The following is a 23,046-nucleotide window of genomic DNA, read 5'->3' as shown; positions in this document are numbered from 1 at the left end:
GATGGCAAGAGTTAAAAATGTCCGCCTCCTGAAATACATAAAAATAAAATAAATGAATATATATGCTTCTTTTTTCATATTGCACGGATGCAGTATTAATCGGAATGCCATTTTTCGACTAGTGCGGCTTCATGAAACTTTTATTGTTAAAAAAAAAACATGTTGCTAGAAAAAGCTCATAAACAGTACATACAGTTCCACTCCAGTCCTGTAGGTGGCAGTAACTTGCATTACAATTCGAGAATAAATTGCTACACAGAGCAAGCTGAAATAAATCACTTTATAAATATGTAGTAAATACTTGTAGATTACTTAAATAAAGCTTTTAAAAACATTGCAATATAAATGACGACTGTTTACTCATTTTTTACAGCGTTTACACAGGTTGCAGGTTACCGCATAGCAACGAATACCCAGGAAAAAGTCTTTGTTTTTGCAATGAGTAATTGCAATAAACTTAAGTATTGTTTTTTTTTTCCAGGCACTTTGACGTACTAATGTATTTTTTTCTGTTCTAGACTAACCTGCAACCCGTGTAAACGCTGTAAAAAATTAGTCAACAGTTGTGATTTAAATTGCTTTTTTTTTTGTTGTTAATGGTAAAATGGATACAGATATAGAGCGAAAGGTTTTCTCTTTCCTGGGGGGGCTTTGCAAAAATAATTGAGAATCACTGCTGTAGTCGGTCCTCCACTTTTTAAAAAAAAAAAGTGTATTTTCACTCGACACTGACTTTAATCAGATATTTGTATGTATTCGGTTCATGCCAAACACTCATGTCTCTGCTCAGATCAAGCCACATTGGGACTAATGAAGACCCCCAGATGCTCTCTGCCAGATGTGCCTGTGACTGAGGGGACGGCGGGCCGCAGGAAACGTAGCCTGAACACTCCAAACAAATGGACCAAGCGCCATCTCTCTTGGAGGTAACCAACATGAAGCGAAGCCCTTTTATGCCCGGGTTCAAAAATGCGCCGAAACACGACGAGAATTTGAGTGGCTCGCCTATTTAATTCCATCGATTCTTTGAAGCGCAGCCCGGCTCTGTTTCTAGTCTTGCTAATCACATCTGTGCATCGGAGAGTTAGTTCTCAAACCGGTCACATTTTCAATACGTCCTTACTGTGGGTACACTGGATGACTCTTAATTGGGGAAATCTTTTGCCTAAATCTATTGATTTTGGAATCAATGTTTGCTTAAGGGAAGTTGTGATACAAGCCAGAGAGACCTTTAAGCAACAATGTGCGTTACTCGACTTTCTAATGCTCCTTTATAGAAGTTTATGATCAGTGATAAATTATATCCGGTTGTGGGAGGGGGGAACTCCACAAAAAAAAAAATGATTAGGGCTTCAGGTGCGAGGCTCCTCACGGGGTCAGTAAACACTTTATATATTCGATGATCAAAATAATATGGTCAAGCATCAGCAGTTTGATTGCTGAGTATTTGATTGCCGGAGTGTACATTGAAGACTCCCCGGGTAGTATTTAGTAAGGCTTTGCTAAAACGCCCGCGAACTTGATTACGGACGCAACCCGTTGCGATTTACTAACCGGAAGCCCCTCGGATCGCATCTACCAGATGTAATACGTCGCTGCGCGGTTCATTGTGTGCATTCCGGGGAGCATATGCAAATGGATTCGTTTTGTTATCAAACCTGAGATGAAATGTGATGGCTGATTTTCTAGATTAGCATATAGCATCCAAAAGATTCAAGATTTTTATTGTTATATGCATCGTAATACCACACAATGAAATCCTTATTCTGTTCACTCCCCCGAGCAGACTACGTTCCATAATCGAGTAAATAATAAGGTAGGCGATAAAGCAAAACACACACAAAAAGGGGGGTGCAAATCGCAACTGGTATGTGTAGCAAACAAGATGAGAGGTGACAGGGAGAACGGCTTTTTTTTTTAGATGCCAGAAACAAAAATCAATGTGACATCATGTTTTCATGCAATTTTTGAGCTTCTGTATGACAGTGTCTTCCTTGTTTGTGTGTATGTACCAATGTGACAACGATCTACTCTGTAAAAGCTGTCAAATAGAGGAGAAGGATTAAGGGCCAGGTTGAGTCTGCATATTCTTTTTATATCAAAATGTACACAGAGTTGCAAAATTAGCAAAAATCCAATGCAACCACTACGTACTCTGAAAATTAGACTCAGAACCCAGACTCAGAAAACGACTAGAAATTTACTGTGCAGGACACGGAACAGGATAAGTAGAAAATCTTGATCTACAAAGATCGAATGTAACTACAACATATTCGGAGCTAGACTTGGAAATAGACTCGGAAACTAGACCCAAAATCTAGAATTGGAAAACTAAACCCAGAAAGAAACTAGGAAGGTATCTTGCGAGCATGTCCATTTCCTGATGTGTCACTGAGAACTAAGAGCTTAAAGGGACAGTGTGTAAGATTTAAACTCTTTTTCATTTAAAAGGAATCAATTAAATGATTGTAAATTTCAAAACCTTGCAAATGAATGTGTTCTTAATGACCAACAGTATGTTTTAAATATAATCATAGGTGTAGTTATTATGAAATGATATTACATGGGGGGTGGCACTTCTCCGTAGGCGGCCATGTTAATTGTTTAATGTTTGAGGGTGCGCCTTATTATCCGGTGCGCCTTATCGTGCGGAAAATACGGTACATAAAAAATGTCAAAAGGTGACACATACATGGCCACGATGACAAAGGGGAGAAATACACAATCATAGCAACTGCCTAGCGACGAATAGACTGAATAAACAGACAAATAAAATCCTTGAGGAAATAAGAGGTATTTATATGCGGCACAACAGGAACTTCGGCAATACCTCAGCAATTGAATGGTACAAACACATGCTGCGTGAATACAACGTTTTTTTTTTCTTTTTCTATCACATAGAGAGCGCTGGTATGACGTCATGCTATTCATGTAAAGCTAAGGCAGATATCTCGATCGAGGTTCGTCAAATTTGAGCATTTTTAATGGTGTCGTCGCCGCACGGGAAGTTACGCTCTTTCGCCCAATGATCACGGCCATTAGCCATCAATTTGTTCCAGGTAGCATGCGGCTCGATTTAGTCTCGATGTCATTCTATGTCCTGTCCAAAACCGCTTGTCGAGCACTTCTGTGGGACGACGAGGTCACGGATGAGCACGTCCACCCAATCGTGACACGCCGCTAATCCCTCCGTAGCCGTCTGGGCGCTAGGGTCTATTTTCTTGCCGGTTTACAGCAAACTAACAAGTCAAACAACTGAATGCTTTGATTGCAATAGCCTCACACTACTGTTTTAAAGAAAGTTTTTTCAGAGATTTGGAAACTAAGGGGAAAAAAATAATTATATATATCGAGACCGTTGATTTTTCTTTTATAGTTCTGTCAGTAACAAGACTCCTTTGAGTTGCTTTGGGCCTTATTAGCCCATTTCACACTGCCTGTAAAAGTCGACGTCTTCTCTGCTTTTCCCTATACCGCTGTTGCGTATAAACAGCGCCGACGCAGAAAGTTGTGGAGGTATGAAGCCAACTCGGAAAATTGAACAGAGGCGGGCAGCTGTCTTTATGTGAGGATATTCTGAGTAGTCTGTGTATTTTGACATTCCGACCTGTTGGAAGCAGTTCTCGCTATCCAAGACATATTTTATCCGTCAAACCAGGCGCTGCTGTTGAGATTTATCACAGTACTCTATGTGAAAGAACACAGTTACGCTATATTAACTAACTTAGCGCTATGTAGCTATTTTCAGTAGTTTGACGCCTGATGAAAACGCCCAGGTTAGCTTAGCGCAAGCTAGCAGCTGGGACAACACAAGTTGGTGGATTTATTGGGAGACTAAACCTATTTAGCTATTTTCAGCAGTTTGACGCCTGATGAAAACGCCCAGGTTAGCTTAGCGCAAGCTAGCAGCTGGTACAACACAAGTTGGTGGATTTAATGGGAGACTAAATTTATTTCGCTTTTTTTAGCTGAAATTCAGCAGACTGGAAGGAAAATCACCGGCGTTATCTTAGCGCTAGCTAGCAGCTGGATTTAACCCTCTCACTCCCGTTGGGACAATGTGTCCCACAGCTTTTCAAAAGGAAATCGCAGTGGGTTTAGGAATGGTTGTAATAACACAAAATGGCATCCCAGTGGTTCATTAGACACCTATCTACAGATTCTAGTGGCATTTAGCAACTTTTCCGTACACAATAAGCCAGTGCCGACTGTCAACAAGGTAGGTTGCATTGTACAATTTTTCTTCAATTGACGGTCTAGTACTGTGGCAATAAACGGTATTGATATGTGCTATATATGTGTGTTGCTATTGACTGATTGTTACACTGATGACTATGTATTGTAGGCGTTTGTTGATCATTTTCGCTTCTCCGGCATGTTTTTATTATTGTTATTGTTATTGTTATTGTATTATTATTATTGTTGTTGTTATTGTTATAATTATTATTATAAAATACAAAAATATCCCAGTGCCTCTAACCTTATCTATGGAAGTGGGAATTTTTCAAGTGTCCTATACTTATAAACAAACAGCATGTGGCATAAGTTTTGTTTAAAAAAAAAAAAAAATCAGTAGTGAAAGGCGTTAAAATTATACAAAATTGGACACAGTATTTGAGAACAGAGAGATCGGCTTGATTTTACATCATTTGAAGCCTCATTTTTTTAAGGTAATTAATTTAAAAACACATTTCTCTTTGTTAAATTCAGGAGACCTTTATTTTCTCTTCACAGTAATTTTAACATAACCCTTGTCAGCATGTATCATCACTTGGATCTAAACTAAAAAATCGGAACTGACACATCTCTGCCAATGATATGCAAAACGGATCTTCATGTTGACATTATGTGTCCTCGTGTTACCGGGTTGCCTCTTGTTCTTGAAAAAAAAATGCCTCTACGGCATCAATTGCGAAGAATTTTGTTTGCAATATCTCAGTGACAGAAGGATGCACGGAAATCACTTTGCAAGCTTCTGTCTGGATGTCTCTTTGGTTTAGCTCACTTTCTTCATTTCTTCTACCAGAAGGCATGTCATTCAGCATTGATGGCACTATTATTCACACGTTGTTGTTCTTTCATTTTGCACCCATTGTTGTTGCTTTGTGATTGCATTATGCGGTTTAGTTTTGGAGCTGTTTTTCCCATTACTTGGAATAGCCAGCAAAAGCCCTTGAGGTTTTTTTTTTTTTTTCTTGCCTTACTGTTTTGTTGACTGTAGCATTGTTGTTGAAAAATTGATCATTCATTTGACTAGTAACTTTAATAACTATTTCTGTTTGTTAGTGGTTCTGTTGCTTGAATTTTGAAATGCGGCTGACAGGTCGTCTCCTTAGTTCAGCGGAGTGCGGTATTGCCTCAGGCTGCAGTATGTACCTGCTCGAGGAAAACAAGTAGCGTGTGGAAATTATACTTCTGCTTCTACTTCTGGAATGGGCGATACTGACTGCCTATAATATTAAAAAAACAACAACAATAAAAATCAAATATGCCGTATAGTGTGGACTGTATGTTTGATTGTTGTATGAATAAAGGTTATGCTGAGATATATTTTTGACAGCTTACTTCCACAAAAGGTTAAGGTTGCTATCATGTAATAATATATTCCCTCATCTGGTCAGAGTTGCATATGTGTGGGAGAAAAATGTTATGCATAAGTTTCTCGTATATTCGTATTTTTTTCAGTTAATCCTATCATGTAAAGCAGTGGTTCTCGAATGATGGTACGAGTTCCCCTGAAGGCACGTGAGATTTTAACGGGGTTTAAGTAAATCGAATTTATTGCTTTTTAATGTTGCAGCAGAAACACTACATGTTCCTATTCAAATTAAGAGCAAATTAATTGGAAAATGAAGTAACATACAGTGGACCGCCCGGTTTACGGGGTTTTTCACGTTGCGAAGTGGAATACAACGTTTTTTTTGTGCCCTTGTTACGGCAATTTTCCCGCCTTACGGCATCAACAATTGCAAAATTCAAATTTGGCAGTCAGTGTGCGTGCGTACGACTGTGCGAGTCAGCACGCTCATACGTCATTATATTGGTCATCGCATACGTCACTAAGATGCTGGTCTGCTATTGGTCGGTGTCTCGGCGTCCTCAAGATGCTGGTCTGCTATTGGTCGGCATCACGGCTTTCCAAAGATGCTGGTTTGCTATTGGCTGGCGTCACGGCGTCCCTAAGATGCTGGTCTGCTATTGGTCGGCATCACAACGTCCCTAAGATGCTGATATGCTAAAGACTTGATCTGGTGCGAGTGCTTACGATATCGTATTTATTGTGCATTTTAGTGCTTCGTTCAAAGTTTGATTAGCAATGGGTCCCAAGATTGCTAGCGATGTGTAAGGGAAAAGACGATTACTATGGAAACGTAGCTAGAGATAATCAAGAAAGGCGAAGAAGGCAGATGCACGTTAGCCTTGCTAGGCAATATGGCCGTAACTAGCTTAAGTCACGTCACTCCAAAGGAAATAAAATTGCACTTTTCTTTTATATTTTTTTTATTTATAATCTTATTTAATTATATACATGTGTATTAAATAAAAGTAGTATTTCCTTTTCTATTTTGTTTAAAAGTTTTAATATGTATATCAAATTTTGATGTTTTTACTTCGGGTTTTGCACTCATTAGCTAATTAGCATAGGTTTCAATTGGCCGCCATACAACGATGTCGCCTTACGATCCCAACTCCGGAAAGGATTCATGTCGTATGGTGGGGGTCCACTGTATTATAAATTATATAGCAGTGAGTCCTTTGCAAAAAGTTCTATGCCCTTATTCAGTTTTTATAAGATTGCATTGTCAATAGTGACAGAATTTTCTAGCAGATGAGCCAGGAATAAAATGGAAGATGTTAGACTATTTATCATCTGTAGTTGCTGAATACAATCCAACTAGAAATAGCACTAAAAATGTCATTTCCAAATTGAATAAATCAGACATGAATGGCACAGCAGTCTTTTTTTTTCATTCAAAAAATCTTGGCTGAAAAAAACTGTAAAAAAAAAAAATCTGTCGATAATGCTGGATGTGAGAGAAGCAAGATGCATTTCACCTTTTCTTTTCTTTCCAGAGAGCACTTTTTATTTACCCATTTGAATTTTCAGCTACCCCATTTATTTCTTTATGGTCTAATTGATTGATTTAAAAGGCCAGCAGCTACATGCATGCGGTTCCGTCCTCTCAATATTGGCATGGAGTTTTCTTTGAGTTTGTCTGCAGTGGGCACACAGCCCAGAGGGGCCAAACCAATCTCCAGGAGAAGGCTAAAGATAGAAGACTAATCAATCAGCTGCATGTTAGGACAAGGAAAGCCAAATGCATCAAGGTGTGTTTGGAAAAGTAAGCTATCAATCCTTTTGGAAAGCGCCTTTTGGAATACTCAAGAATCGGAGACGCTGACCGATGCCGACTTTGACTACAATGTTGTTATTCGTTTTTATACTTGGTAATAATTTGGGCTATTAATTGATGTATTTTTTTTAAGTTTTGATTCTAATCCCTATATTCAAAAGCAGGACGTTCATTCAAATGCACAGTGAAATCAAAAATGAAGCAAAAATCAGTTACGGGTTTCCGTATTAAAAATGTTGATTTTATTTTTTCCAACGTAAAAGCAAATGATTTCAAGTCTTATACTTTCTTTAACATCCGCAGGTCAAGCATTTTGACATAAAATATCTCAAATAATGCGTCCGCCATCTACTGTTGCCTGTGTATCAGTAAAGCTCAGAGGATTCAGAACAAATTTAAATGAATCAAAAATGATTATCGATTAGTTACGGTATTGATTAATCAATGCAGGTCTAGAATGGACATGTGACATGAGAATTTAAGTGATGCTATTTAAATAAGTCTGGCAGTGTTTTGGGATGCTAATCACGTAGAAACACTAGGATCTATTTAAAAATGTCGGAAAATATCTTCCATTAGGTCATCGGGGGAAAAAAGGCTATGATGTAATAAACTTGAGGTCTGCAGTCCAGACTGTCCATCACTAGTTATTATATTATTAATACCTATATATAATATATAAATGATTATAATACTCATTTTAAAAAATACCTTGGTTTATTTATATAAAATAATTCTAAAAGTATTAGATATAATAAAATTGTATATGTTTTGTACAAAATTATAATACCATTTCAAAATAATTAGATTTAATTACATAAAAAATGTAATGATATTAAACGTATTCATGTATTATATATATATAATTATTATAATATTCATTGATTGATCCTGGTTTTGTGAAAATACATTTTATGTATACATTTATTTATTTATTAAGTACAAAATGATCCCATTTTGTGGGGTTATTAAACATTTTTTTCCACCTTTTATTTAACCAGGAAGAAATCCATTGAGATTTACAGCTCTATATTTATCCATTGTCAGCAGTCAAACATGATTTTTTTTCTCTATAACTTGATGACTAAATTGTTTTTCATGTACAGCATCATTAATAAATAAATACTCTTGTAAAAAAAAGTAAAAATACTACAAAAAATAAGGATGACTAAATAAACAATCAACAAAAACAATAATGAGCTCATTTACGAGCGCTCCTTTTGTCAACGAATTCACATACGGTTAATGCATGTTTTTTTAAAATGACTTTAAACGCATCGAGAAGATTCTAAAAAGAATTCCAATGAATAATCTCAATCGTCCTTTAGCGTGAATGTGACTGTGAATAGTTTAGCTGAAAAGCAATCCACAGTTTACCCCACCCTCACCCAAAATCAGCTGAGAATGCCTCCGACTCACCCATGACCTTACTAAAGACCAGCAGTACAGCAAAGGGGTACACAATGAAGAAAGTCTATTTTCTGTTTTTGAATAGTGTTAGCAGTTCCAGCCTATTAGCCTCTGGGGCGCAAGGGAGATGCAAATTACCGCTCCAGGGTTAATTGCCAAGTTAATTGCGTCTAACTTGAACAGGGATAAACTCTTTTTGTTACTCTGAGGTGCAGGGTTGACTTAGGGTCTGGCCGGATTTTCAGGCCTCGCTCTTTTCTATTTGAACAACTCCAGCTTGCTCCCGAAGTCTTAAAACGCACACGTGGGAGGAAGGAGGGCGCACGCAAGCACGCACAATCGCTCTTTAATAAGACATAAATACATCCATCCATCCTTTCTTTTTTAATTCTGCTTTTCCCGGTCAAGGTCAAAGGGAGCTGAAGTAGCGTGGCCCTGCTGAATTTGCACAACTGATTACAGGACTAAGAGTTCCATGTGTTCTTTTTTCAATGCTTTGAAATTTCTGGAAAAATCATGCCTCAGAGGTGAAATAAAGTTGGATGGCCATCATGCATGCTAAAATTTCTTCAAAACTTCAAAACGCGAGTAGTTTTACTTTCATTTGTTTCGATTTAATCTTGTACAGTACACATCCAATATGTTTAGAATCGCTTATCCTATCGATTATCCCATCGTTTAATCAAATAAATGTGATTAAATTGTATTTTTCCTCAAAGTGTATTGCAAGATGATTTTTTTTCTTAATTATAGTTGTTTAGTATTGTTTAGTCATTAAAAATAATAAATAATGACATTACAAGAAAATACTAAATTATGGAGCACATTATTTTTGAAGAGTAAAAAATATTTCAAAAGTAGAACCTTAGACTCTACCATTTTTTTTAAATGAATATAAAGTTGAATAAAAATGTATTTTGTTAATGAATTTTTATCTTCATCCTTGAATGTTGACTGTCACTATTGAATATTTTTAGAAATTATTATTCAATTCAATATTCTATTAATCAAATAAAGAATCATTAAAAAAATCATCAAAAGTGTATTACAAAATTATTTTTTCCCAATTTTTATTCTTGTATTATTATTTAGTGATTAAAAATTCGAAACCACAATCAGATTACTCGGAAATGGTAAATCGTAGAGCACACTATTTTTTTTCAACAATTAAACAAAAGTTAAACCTTAATACTACTTTTTTTTTTATTAGTGTAAAGATAATTGTCAATTTTTATAATTGTCTGCAGAGTTCGCGCAGAACAGATTATCTGCAATGCGTACCTTTCGGAAAATCTGTACGAGCGGAAACATGGTGGACGAACTATTGCTTATGCTTTATGATTATGCGGAAAAGGACTACCGTGACCTAAATACAGTAAACGACCCCTGACGAGCACCACCTTGCTGAGAGATGAGGAATCTGTTGAAAAAATGCTTGGAAGAAAGTTTGTATGTTGTAAACTGATTTACTGCCACCTAGAGTATGGGAGAATATCGTCTGACTGCGAGGGAAAGCCGCACCGAGTATAAAGTTCTGCAAACCGCATGCCGACTCGTCAAGCATAAACCAAAGCTGGAAATTTTGCTGCAGGCTTCAATGCATTATTTCGCACTGGGGATTTTTTTTTTTTTTACACATGCAGGTTTCGTGGTAGAGGAATTTTACTGTACTTTCCGACATGATTGACAATGTTGTGACAAGATTTACAAAAAACGGTGAGGTAATTCAGTTTGAAATAGGCTCGTGCTCAAGCAGAATGAATGTTGTGACGTTAAGTCTCTTGTTGTTTACTGACTCGGCCCCGTTGCGATTCTCCTCCGTTAGCAACGACGCACCTTTCGTTTCTTCTTCTGTCAAAACAAAAGATGCACGGCCTGTCCTCAGCAAGCCTGTTCAATAGCGTGCGCGTTTGTTGAAGTAAGCACTTCTTTGTGTCTGTATTATATTTGATTGATGTGGACTAGCCAGACAGCACGCGGCGTGTGTTCTCAGGTATTCATCTGTGAGTCAATGATGCACTCTCAGGAAAATGTGTTCCCGTTAAACAGCCGCCGGGCTTTTTTAAACGCCGTCGCAAAAACTCTTAGACGTGCACTTTGGGTTCACCCTCAAAATTGGCCGGCTCACAAGCTTATTATTTTCCAGCTGCTTGTTTGTCATGGTCGTGAAATTTCAAGAAAGTAAACATTTACGTTGTGATCGCACAGCCAACAGCTTGATCAGGCGCCAGAATTTGGCAGGGAATTCGCCGGCTTAAAATTTGTGTTGTTAGGCGCTTTGGGAAAAGTTTGATGTTGACGTTAGTATGCTTTGTTTATTTTAACCCTTATTTTGATCATTTTTCTGGTATTTTTTTCCACACCTGGAAAAAAAATAATTTATTCTCGTGAAAGTTTGCTTTCTTGTCTTGTGTACCGTATTTTCCGCACTATATGGCGCTGCTAAAAGCCTTAATTTTTTAAAAAAGCTGATGGTGCGCCTTATAATCAGGTGCGCCTTATATATGCATCAATGTTGAGATTGAGATTCGTAGATGGGGAATTAACTGATAAGTAAGATTTACCTGTTTCTTTTGTGTGTTTACAGTTGAACAAGGTTGGTCATTTTGCCATTGAGTTATTATGCTAATGAGAGTTTAGAGTTATTATTTGAGTTATTATTGTTACTACTTTGGTATTACTATATTGTGATTGAATTTTTTTTTAAATATGTCATTAATTGAGGGTGCGCCTTATAATCCGGTGCGCCTTATATATGGAAAGAGCTATACAATATGTCATCAATTGAGGGTGCACCTTATAATCCGGTGTGCCTTGTAGTGCGGAAAATATGATATATTTTTATTATCATCCAAAGAGTTTTTTTTTCAGGAGATTTTTCAATAAGATATCCGAATACCAAAACATTTGCAGCTGTTTTGCAGCTCTACTGCAAAAGAAAAAAGTTACAAAAAAAATACCACTGATTTATAGGCCAACATAGAGACTGCTGTTACATTGAGTTTTATATAATGCTGAGAGTGGAGAGAAATTCATTTCTGTCCTGTGTAATTTCTCAAGGAAGAAGAAAATTAAATGAACACGGTGGCGCCGACTTAATTAGGACAATCTTGTTTGAAGGAAAAAAAAAAAAAAGAACCCCGAATCTATTGTGGACTTGATTGAAATATTATCAATAATTGAAAACGTTGAATTTTACAAACTGATGCGACCCCTCGTGTCAGGTCCGTCAAGTAAATCCAATTTCTGCTAGACACCGCGGGGAAATAACACCTGGCTCGTTTGTTATGCGCCTACAGTCGTCTAATGTAAACACAAGCATTTCCCTGGGACGCCGCGCATCATCCGAGATGCGGGACAGCAGGGCTCCGACCTTGGCCGACTTAACCGCCGTTGCCCCTGCGCACGCACAATTTGGATACACATATCTTTTTATTTACACGGCCGACGCAATCACCCGCCCTCGTTCGTCCGAATTAGCTTTAATAAGCAGGTGAATTGTCTGCCGAGGATAAGCAATTTGCGACGACCTTGGGAAAGTGCGGAGCAGCAGTCAGGGGGCGCCGCGTGAATAAATGCGGGCACATCTGGGTATGTAAATCAGAAAAGTTGCAAAAATTTCAACGGAGAATCTGATGGTTTCAGGGCGGCTTCGCGCATGAATGCCAATGAGACGCTGCTCATTTTCAAAGCGTCCCTCGTGCTGTTTAGCTTGAGTAACTGAGGCTGCCCGTGTGCTTTTTCACATGTTGACACGTTTGATAATTGAGCGTCGAAATTAGTTGGACTAATCAACTCATTTGCATCAGCGGGTGTGTTGCAAACGTCGGCCGGTGAATAATGAATGGTAATGAATGAAAATGCCGGTGCTTATAAAATAGATCGACCGATATGGATTTTTCAGGACCGATACCGATTATTAGTAGCAGAGGAGGCCGACAACTGATATTTGGGGCCGATATTCATTTGGAGTAAAAGTGTAAAAATTGGCGTTAAATTGAATAATCCAAACACTGAACTTCATTGAAATGCCAAAAGCATGTTTATTGGACCACGCAAATAGAAAATAATAGCTCCAAACCGGAAATGTCCTCGGCAAAACCGGAAGTAAGTTTATTGGCAAGATGAAGAAAATAAACTTTAGTATCGATACCCAAACGTGTGAAATGCAATAAAATAAAAGTTACGGCATTCCCGCCTGATAATTCGCCGTGGATGATGTCAGATAGCATGCTGTTCGATTAGCGCGGCTGTCAGCAAACCCTGAAACGGAAATGCGGCATCGGCAAACCCGGAAAGCACTTCTATCGTCAAAACGACGAGAATATACCTTAATATCCATACTCATCTGTTTGAAAAATAATAAAATGAAACGTACAGCATTCCTGCCTGATAATTCACAGAGGATGGCGTCAGATAGCATGCTGTTCGACTAGCGTGGCCATCTGCAAACCCGGAAACGGAAGTGCGTCATCAGCAAACTGAAAGTACAGTACTTCTATCGGCAAAACCTTTCCTTTACACGCAGAAAAAACAATAATAATCCATTGAAACAACAATCATCGCTATTCGTAACAAAAAAAACATCCAACAACAAAAACAAAAACAAAAAACATCCCGTTGAATCGGCCGATAATCGGTCGATAGGAGTTTGCGGGTTTTAAAACTGCTAGCATGATTAGAATATAGCCTCACTTCACTAAACTATAAATAACTCACTGTATTATGTAGGCATAATAATATGTGTAAAAATACACCTATCGGTCAGAGCATGAGCATGAATAAAAACATTTTGACTCATGCGGACTATCTTGGATTGGTTGTTTTTCCTTGGGCGCGGTGGTACACATTAGAGATTTATATATATATATATATATATATATATATATATATATATATATATATATATATATATATATATATATATATATATATATATATATATATATATAAAATTAGTGACGTTATTGACCGACCAAAGACCCTAATACAATCATGACGATTATTCCACTAAGAATCTTTTGGGGAAAAAATAGTACATATTTCTGTTAATGCCTTAAAATAAAACAGTGGTTTTTTGGAGGGACCAAAGCAGCATAAAAACATGGAGGAAAAAAAGGTTTTCATAAACTTCATATTTATAGTTAGGCCAGAAGTTAATGAAAAAAATCCCATCTTTTGAAATGTAAGAAAATAAGGAATGTGAAATAAATGTTTGAAAACATTAGGTGTACTGTGAGGCATAAGCATTTCTACACCACTGCGAACTGCAACCACTGTAAGAAATAACCAAAGTGTTATTTGAGAGGTGATTTAAGAGAATTGTAAGATCTTAATTCCATCTGGCAGGTGTTTAGAAGTGTGACTTTGACAAAAAAAAAATGTCTGGTCACCTTCACGAGTGATCTGAGGGGATTGAACAGCTGCTCCAACTCACAATGATGAAAGGTTTGACATGAAGCGAAGGTGAAAGTCGCTATTCACATTTTGATTTCTAAGGAGGGGACAGAAAATTTAATACATAATTCAAGAATTTTCATGATGATGTTTTTAGTTTTGGTTTTAAGTAGGGTTTTTTCCCCCATTCAATCCCAGCTACTTGTTCCATGTATATTTTTTTTTCAAATTATTGTCAAGTGTTCAGTTAAAGGAAGGTCTAAAAATAACTGTTAGTTAATGAATGAAGTACATTACTCGAGTAATGGCACTTAATTACCCTAACTCACTTAATTACTACTTAACTTATTACATGAACACTTTGTTCTTTAGTTCCTGCCATTTTTAGAGCCTCATTATTTTTTCAATTCAAAAGATGATCTATCTTTTTGTTTGCTTGTTTTTGTCTTATGTCTGTGCTTTTTTTTTAAGTCCAGATATTCAATCCCAGGTACTTCTATGCATATATATATATATATATATATATATATATATATATATATATATATATATATATATATATATATATATATATATTACCCCCCCCCCAAAAAAAAAATAAAAAAAAAAAATATATATATATATATATATATATATATATATATATATATATATATATATATATATATATATATATATATCAACTATATAGCTTAAGGAGGGTATAAAATGGACTGGTACCTAATGAATTAAGTACTGAAGTAATAAAAAATAAATAAAAAATACTGTGGCACTTACAGTAATTACCCAAAACTATTTAGGTACTTAACTGCCAAAAGTACACAATTATTTTACTATTTAATTACCTAAAGTAATGCAGTACTTGAGTACTTAGTTTATTGAGTAACCATTTTTAGAACCTCCTTTAGCTAAACACTTGAATAAAATTGAAAGAAATGTAGAGAAGTATCTGGGATTGAATGTTTGGTTCCTTAAAAAAAATCTCTCTCTCTCTCTCTCGCTCTCTCTCTCTCTCTCTCTCTCCCTATATATATATATATATATATATATATATATATATATATATATATATATATATATATATATATATATATATATATCGCTCTCTCTCTCTCTCTCTCCCTATATGTATATATATATATATATATATATATATATATATATATATATATATATATATATATATATATATATATATATATATATATATATTGAGATGCGTTAAAAATTTTGCTGAGTGTGACTTTTCTCATTTCCTTTGTTTCTATTGTTTCAGAGTGAGGACGTTCCCGAAGGACTCGGCCTTACTGGGCAGGGACACGGTTCGAGCCCTCATGTATTACGCCCTGAAGGTCTGGAGCGACATCGCGCCTCTCAACTTCCACGAGGTGGCAGGGAGCGACGCCGACATTCAGATCGACTTCACGAAAGCCGACCACAACGACGGGTATCCCTTCGACGGGCCCGGAGGAACGGTGGCCCACGCTTTTTTTCCTGGGGAGCGATTCACAGCTGGGGACACGCACTTCGATGATGACGAGGCTTGGACCTTCAGGTCACCAGGTACATTCTTTCCACTTCTTTTTTTTAGCAATTATTATCATAATAGAATCGTATATATATATATATATATATATATATATATATATATATATATATATATATATATATCATAATATAAAGCGGGGCGCAACATCATGCCGAGGGGTGCGTATGACCTCTAAATGACGGTTAAAAAGTCACAATTGTCATTGAAGGATTCGGACTCTTCTATGTCGAGTACATTTCACGTGAAGGTTCTGCAGTTATTGCAGCACTACCCCAATTTTGTCTGTATCAACAGTATGTATAAAAAATGATGAGACCTCTTGTGTAGACTTGCATGAATCCATAGCGACCTAAAGCTTCACCAGGCAAAACTAGAACAGGCTTTATTAAGGATTCAAACATTCCCCTTAGGCTCTTTCATGTCCCAGTCTCTTTAGTTAATATTTACTTATCATTATAATATGAATTTAAAATTTAAATACTTTCTCATACTGGAGAGCAGAGTTATATCTGAAATAGTGGTGATTTTTTTTCCCCCTCAAGCTTTTTAAGGAGGTGTAAAATATTTCCTCAGTTCCTCCAAATGTTATAAACAATCCACTCCATTACACCAAGCACCGTAGATTTAAGAAATCTGTTATATAAGGTTCAGTCAGGGTTTTTTTTTTCAGATGATTAATAATGAATGAGAACTTTAAAAGCAACTTTCTTAACTTCTAACTAATATATTGTGTGTTTTCCACACTATAAGGCGCACCTAAAAGCCTTATTTTTTTTAAAAGCTGATGGTGCGCCTTATAATCAGGTGTGCCTTATATATGGATCAATATTGAGATTGGGATTCGTAGATGAGGAATAAAGTGATAAAGTGAGCTTTACCTGTTTCTTTTGTGTGTTTACAGTTGAACAAGGTTGCTCATATTGACATTGAGTTATTATGCTATTGAGAGTTATTATTTGAGTTATTATTGTTATTACTTTGAGTATTATTATATTGTGATTGAAATATGTCATTAATTGAGGGTGCGGCTTATAATCCGGGGCGCCTTATATATGGAAAAGTTTTAAAATATATCATTAATTGAGGGTGCGCCTTATAATCCGGTGCGCCTTATAGTGTGGAAAATACTGTAATTTAAATTGCAAGGCTTCGTGAAGGAGGTTGTTCAGGTGCTTGAAACAATCAATAACACAACGAGATGACCTTTTGATGGCTCAATACAGATATTTTGAATCCCATCATTGTTTTGTTTCCAAGTCTTGATGCTTGCTTTACTTTGTTTACTCTCACCTTTAAAGATGAGTCAGTGAATTGAATGCCTGCATGTAAACTCTAATAATCTATTGACCGGGTTGGAATAACCTTCATAACACCGCTCCTACTGATAACCCATCAATAAGCCACGTCTTCATTTTTTGATTTTGATAAAATGTTAGTCTATTGACTGAAAAATTCCCATAGCTGAGAAAATTATTATTCCGCTCGCTTTGCACCGAGCATCTGTTGGCGCTCGGATATTTTGTCAAAATAGAGCCCCTATGAAGATGGATGACATATTACAGAATTTTATGCTTTGCTTCAACCCCCTGTGGACAACTGGAGTTTCAGCATGTGCCAAACGGCAGTAGAAGTGTTAGCAGCCTGCGACACCAATACTCTTCTTCAAAAATCTCCTTTTTCATGCCAACCTGCTAATATATTCCAATTAGATTAGTGCGTTTCAATAGTGAAGATAAGTGGGACAGAAAGTGGAAGGATGATGTCATAAAGTTATTAAGTTTCTTGGTGGTTCAACATCACTCAGCGGTGCTCCTCAGAATCTCTCAGTCATCATAAAAATGTAGCAGAATAAAGAAAAGCTGAGGTCTCATTATAACTGACCAAACATTTGCACTCATACAAGTACAATGATAAGTCTCTTGGAATGTGTCCTTCATGTGATATCATTTTTTTTTAAATTGGATGTGTATATAATTTCAGCACATTCCACACACAGCTATGGTAACTACAGTTTGTAGAATATGTGGTTAAATTATCCATCCATCTATTCATTTTCTACAGCCACTTATTCTTACTAATATACCATATTTTCCGCACTATAAGGCGCACCTAAAAGCCTTGATTTTTTTTAAAAAGCTGATGGTGCGCCTTATAATCAGGTGCGCCTTATATATGGATCAATATTGAGATTGGGATTCGTAGATGGGGAGTGAACTGATAAAGTAACCTTTACGTTTCTTTTGTGTGTTTACAGTTGAACAAGGTTGCTCATATTTGCATTGAGTTATTATGCTATTGAGAGTTTAGAGTTATTATTTGAGTTATTATTATTACTTTGAGTATTACTATATTGTGATTGAAAAAGTTTGAAAATATGTCATTAATTGAGGCTGCGCCTTATAATCCAGTGCGCCTTATATGTGGAAAAAAAATGGAAAATATGTCATTGGTTGAGGGTGTGCCTTATAATCCGGTGCGCCTTATAGTGTGGAAAATACGGTACTATTGCATGTGTGCTGAAATTTTCTGTCCACTATGTCATTATTGTGTAACTGTCATTCTCCACTCTGTGAGGAAGCACAGGCTCGCATATTTTTTGTATTTGCTGTGAAGTTCATGTACAAGTGAAGTGAAGTACAAGTTCATTATGTGCTAAGATATGAAATTAGACCAAAAAATGCAAGGAGGGACTCGTATTTTCTCATTTGCCTGTACACTGTTAATTCGATAAATAATGTTAATGGAAAATCTCACCGTTTTTTAGAGAGCGCTCTCCATTTTAGTAAATCTAATAAAAAGCTGATCCATGGTCAGTTTCTCCACACGCAAAAAAAAAAAAAACAGTTGGGTTGAAATTAACCCAATTATGGGTCGAAAAAGGACCAACCCAATACAGTATTTGAGTCAATTTTTCCAACCTTTTGGGATGTTTTATGAAACAAAAACAACAACCAATTTTTGAGGTTGTCTTGTACAAATTGACCCAATTGGTTGGGGTTACTTTGTGCATAACATCCCAGAAAGTAAGGTCAAATTGACCTGGCACTAAGAGTAAACATTTTTATAAATACGTATAATTGAATGTTGGACTATTTTAAATTGAGCTTCCTGATAATATAATTGCACTCTTTCTTTTCCCCTTCAGTATCTCGTTTGTACTTATGACACAGCATCAGGGCTAACAAGGACTTCATTATCTAGCTTAAGGACAGGTTGACATGTTCACAAGGTCAGAGGGTGAACCTACCAACCTTTGAGTTGGAATACAACCACTCTACCACCTGAGCCGTGCAGCGCTGATGTGTCATCACACGTTCTGTCACCTCATCAGCACCGCAGGACTCCGGGGTTTGAAGTGTCCTTGAGCTAGATACTGTGCTGCAAAAAGTGCCAGACCAAATATTAGGGAAAAAAAAACTGAAAAAATGTTGGCAAATTATCTGGTTTTAAGCACAAAAAAAAAAATCTGAGTGCAAAAACAAGTCTGAAATTTTTAATTTAAGCAAGTTGCCAATCAAATTCAAACAAAAGGAGTATGGAAGAAAAAGCACCCAATGAAAAGGAGCATGCAATAAAAAAAGCACAAAAAAATGGAGCGGGCAAGAAAAAAGAAGCTCAAAAAAGAGCAGGAAAAAAAAGAAGCACGCAAGGCACTTTACTGCCACAATACAAATATACTGTAAAATTTTGTCGATTTAAGTAAAAATAATTATTCACAGTAAACGTAATTTAGTTTATATTATAGAGTAGGAGAATATAGGTGTCTTATTGTAAATAATTTAAACAATGCTTATCAGTAAGTCTGCTCTTATAATATGATTATTTTTTGTTGTCATTTCCTGAATTAAAAATTAGCATTGTTATGACAAAATATATGAACGCGTTGAGTGAAGAAATCTTAATAACAAAGATTTAATATCTTAAAATAAGCATTCTTTTCTTCCACTTTTTTTGCTACAAAAGATATTTTTCCTTTTTTAGGCAAAAAATTTAAATTCTTGAAATGGACTTTTTGCAGTGTGAAGCCCCAGTTGCTCCGTAACTATTGCCAACACAAGTCAGATCAGGATTTGCAGATGAACTGCACTGAACTGTTCTTTTAATCATTTTCTCCTTGAAAAATGTCTCCCTTTGCGTAAATCAAACTCTTCCAATAATATAACCGGTATCTTCTGTAAGGGCGCTAATGGCCAGCGCGTCATGTTGAAGCGTTTCAAACATTCGTTTTTATCATCAAATCTGACTCTGACTTTTCTTGTAAAGGCAGATAATATGCAATATAAAAACATTATTTCCAAAAAGGAGATAAATCCTGTCCCTGAAAGTGTCGTCTGTCCTTGCAAACCCTCTCAAAGTTTCTGACTTTCTGCCCCAAGGATTTAACAATCAAACACTATCCTTTCATGCTCCTTGCTAATTACGTCGCTCAAAATGTATTTCTTTGTGCAGCTCTTGAAAGGATATTAGTTAACCAGTTCACTGTTTATCTGTGTTGAGGGATGTTCACATGTTATGGAATGGATTTAGGTCATGACGCAGCATGAAAGTGTACAAGAATAGCAGTCTGTGGAGGATAAACCTTCACCAAGGCTGTGCCGTACGAGACATGTCTTTTTGACTTGTTTGAAAATCCTGTTGTGTTATGAGGAGAAAGGAAAAAAAAAAATAACAGTAATCGTAAAAAAAATATATGGCCCTTTTTTTTTAATACAGGTACGGAAATTAAATGTGTACGTTTTATTCCCATAAAATAATCGACAGTCAAATGATTATTAACCCTTGTGCAGCATTCTGTCCATTTTTTTGTGCAAATTCTTTGATATTCTACACGCACTATTTCAGCCAAGTGATGGCACCTCCCGGGGCAGCCATCAACCAATGAGGGCAGGAGAAAATTACAAAATCACCCGAGGAGCCAATCATGTGTCTTGTAGGAGTGCCGTGAGCTGATTGACAGATCGCCGGGCTAGTTAATTGAGAATAGTAATTTAAGTTGTTGTTGAGGAAGTTCTTTTAGTGAAGATCACATAGAAACGCAGCTGATGGAGAGCGGTGAGGACGAAAGATTTGGGAAGCTGTTACCTTTTGTAACAAATATCAGTTTCAAGTGTAAACTCTGCTTATTATCAAATTTAATCAGATAATCAAATTTAATCAATTTAATTAAATTTAACCACTTTAGTTTGACGTCTGTGGGTCATTACTCCAAGGTCCGCCGTGTCCCCCGAGCCAAGGGATGGAAACGGGAAGGGATAACAGTACAGTTACTGTATAAGGTTTAATAATGTAAGATTTAAGTAAATATTTATACTGTAGGAATCTTTGTTTCAAATATTTAAAGTATCAATACTTTCCCTACTTTCTGCATTTCACTTTTCATTCCCTATTAACTGCAAAAAAACGAGGGAAGACTGTAATCCCATAAATTTTCTATCGTAGTGCCCTGTGATTATATGTTGATCAAGATAATCAACCCTTATTTGCATTTCCAACCACATTCATGAGCTGTGTTATTGTCTGTCTTACAAATGCAAGCCTTTATCTAGCTCATTATGTTGAGTATATTCCCTGGCTAGTAGCTAGCTTATCTGTTTACCTTCATGTGTTAGGGGGGTGGTGAATTTATTATTTGCAAACAGCAAATAATACTGATAAGAGCTCTCAAAGCGAATGTAAACTGCGAAGTTGCAAGTATCATTCCCAAAAGTGTGAAGTCAAGCACACTAAATGGACATTTTTTTCTTCTAAATTACCACTTTTGCTTAAAGTTCTTTCTTGCTTTCCCCCATTTAGCCACAGATGCTTTTGGGGCTGGCAGATCCAAATTACATCCTGTCTTTGTCAATGTTGCAAACAAAGCATGTCTTTAAACAAGGCCCTTGATACGTCCCATGTATAAGCCATCTTACTTAGCTCTTCAGCCACTCGATCTGTTCTTTAAATTGCAAGCATCATGTTGTAGGGCTGCCAACTTGCCGGATGTAAGACACTTCCTGTCCACACTCATAGGCCACACTGGTTCATCCCAGCATTTTCGAACTTATGGGGAGAAGATGCATACGTATATCCTCCCGAGACCCAGTATATTCATTTGAACTACCCTACCAAGGCCTAGTGTGGCCAGTGGGGGACATCCTGGCCTTTTCATTGACGTCTTCTGCTCTATCTATCTATCTATCTATCTATCTATCTATCTATCTATCTATCTATCTATCTATCTATCTATCTATCTATCTATCTATCTATCTATCTATCTATCTATCTATCTATCTATCTATCTATCTATCTATCTATCTATCTATCTATCTATCTATCTATCTATCTATCTGTCTGTCTGTCTGTCTGTCTGTCTGTCTGTCTGTCTGTCTGTCTGTCTGTCTGTCTGTCTGTCTGTCTGTCTGTCTATAAATAAACACATCTAGATAGCTAGCTAGCTAGTTAGCTAGATATGTTTATTTATCTAGCTAGCTATCTAGCTAGCTAGCTATCTATCTAGGTATGTTTAGATATAGATAGCTAGATAGCTAGCTAGATAGATAGATAGATAGATAGATAGATAGATAGATAGATGAGAAACAAAATTCCATAGAGAAAGAAACAACCACAATGTAAATGCCATTTATTTGTTCAGTTTCAAAGGACAACAATACAAAATGTCTCAGTTAATAGATTCTATTATATTAAGTGACAGAGCTCCGTTTGAAACGCCAGCTCACGTTACTGTGAAATGACAAGTTCACAACACTTTCCCGTTCTGTATTTCTGTTTGCCAGCAGCAATTGTCATAGTTTGTGTATTGTTTCATCTATAGACTTTTTTTTTCCCCTACATTGAAGCTGATGGAAGCACTGCTGGGTCCCATACTCAGATGTTTGCTTTTAATTTTCTTGAATCAACACCATGCTGATGAACCAATCAGGTGTTTGTCTCCAATTCATTTTTTTATCTGCTCCCTCAAATAGGATAAAAGAATTTCTGACTGTGCACAGTGAAATCTTTAAGTTTAAACACAATTGGTTCCAGGGAACAGTTTGACCCTTTGTTTGGATTTTAGAACATAATTTCCCTTGGGATATGATTTTGTGCTCCAAGATGAAACCATGATAAAATATTGAATAGGCCAATTTCATGTCACGTTTAACTCAAGATGAGAATTTGACAATTAGGAAAATTGACATTAAATCAATGTGTTATTTTTAGATTTAATAAGATGGGAGAACAGCAGACGAGTCGCTGCGTTTTCAACATTCAATTGATCTGTCAAGATGTGAAATTATTAACCTTGACATAAATGTGAGGCTAATATACCCCTGGAAATATCCGAGTAATGCTTAC

At 36.4% G+C, this 23,046-nt stretch overlaps 1 protein-coding gene across 5 annotated transcripts in view; it reads left to right on the top strand.

Moving 5' to 3' along the window:
* mmp17a (matrix metallopeptidase 17a) overlaps positions 1 to 23,046 on the top strand; it is a 100,276-nt gene that overhangs the window by 59,037 nt on the left and 18,193 nt on the right. For all 5 annotated transcript variants that reach the window (XR_015868033.1, XM_088435680.1, XM_088435681.1 and 2 more), the window contains 2 exons: positions 791 to 926; positions 15,439 to 15,725. Coding sequence is in view for 4 of the 5 variants with exons in the window: in XM_088435680.1 (XP_088291806.1) it covers positions 791 to 926; positions 15,439 to 15,725 (423 nt within the window). In the remaining variant the exon portion in view is untranslated. The remainder of the gene's footprint in view (positions 1 to 790; positions 927 to 15,438; positions 15,726 to 23,046) is intronic.

Source organism: Hippichthys cyanospilos, chromosome 15, assembly GCF_059441005.1.
Source record: "Hippichthys cyanospilos isolate Australia breed blue-spotted pipefish chromosome 15, RoL_Hcya_1.0, whole genome shotgun sequence".
In the NCBI taxonomy this organism is placed as follows: domain Eukaryota; kingdom Metazoa; phylum Chordata; class Actinopteri; order Syngnathiformes; family Syngnathidae; genus Hippichthys; species Hippichthys cyanospilos.
Note: the sequence above shows the minus strand (reverse complement) of the source record. Positions and strands in the feature narration are given on the sequence as shown.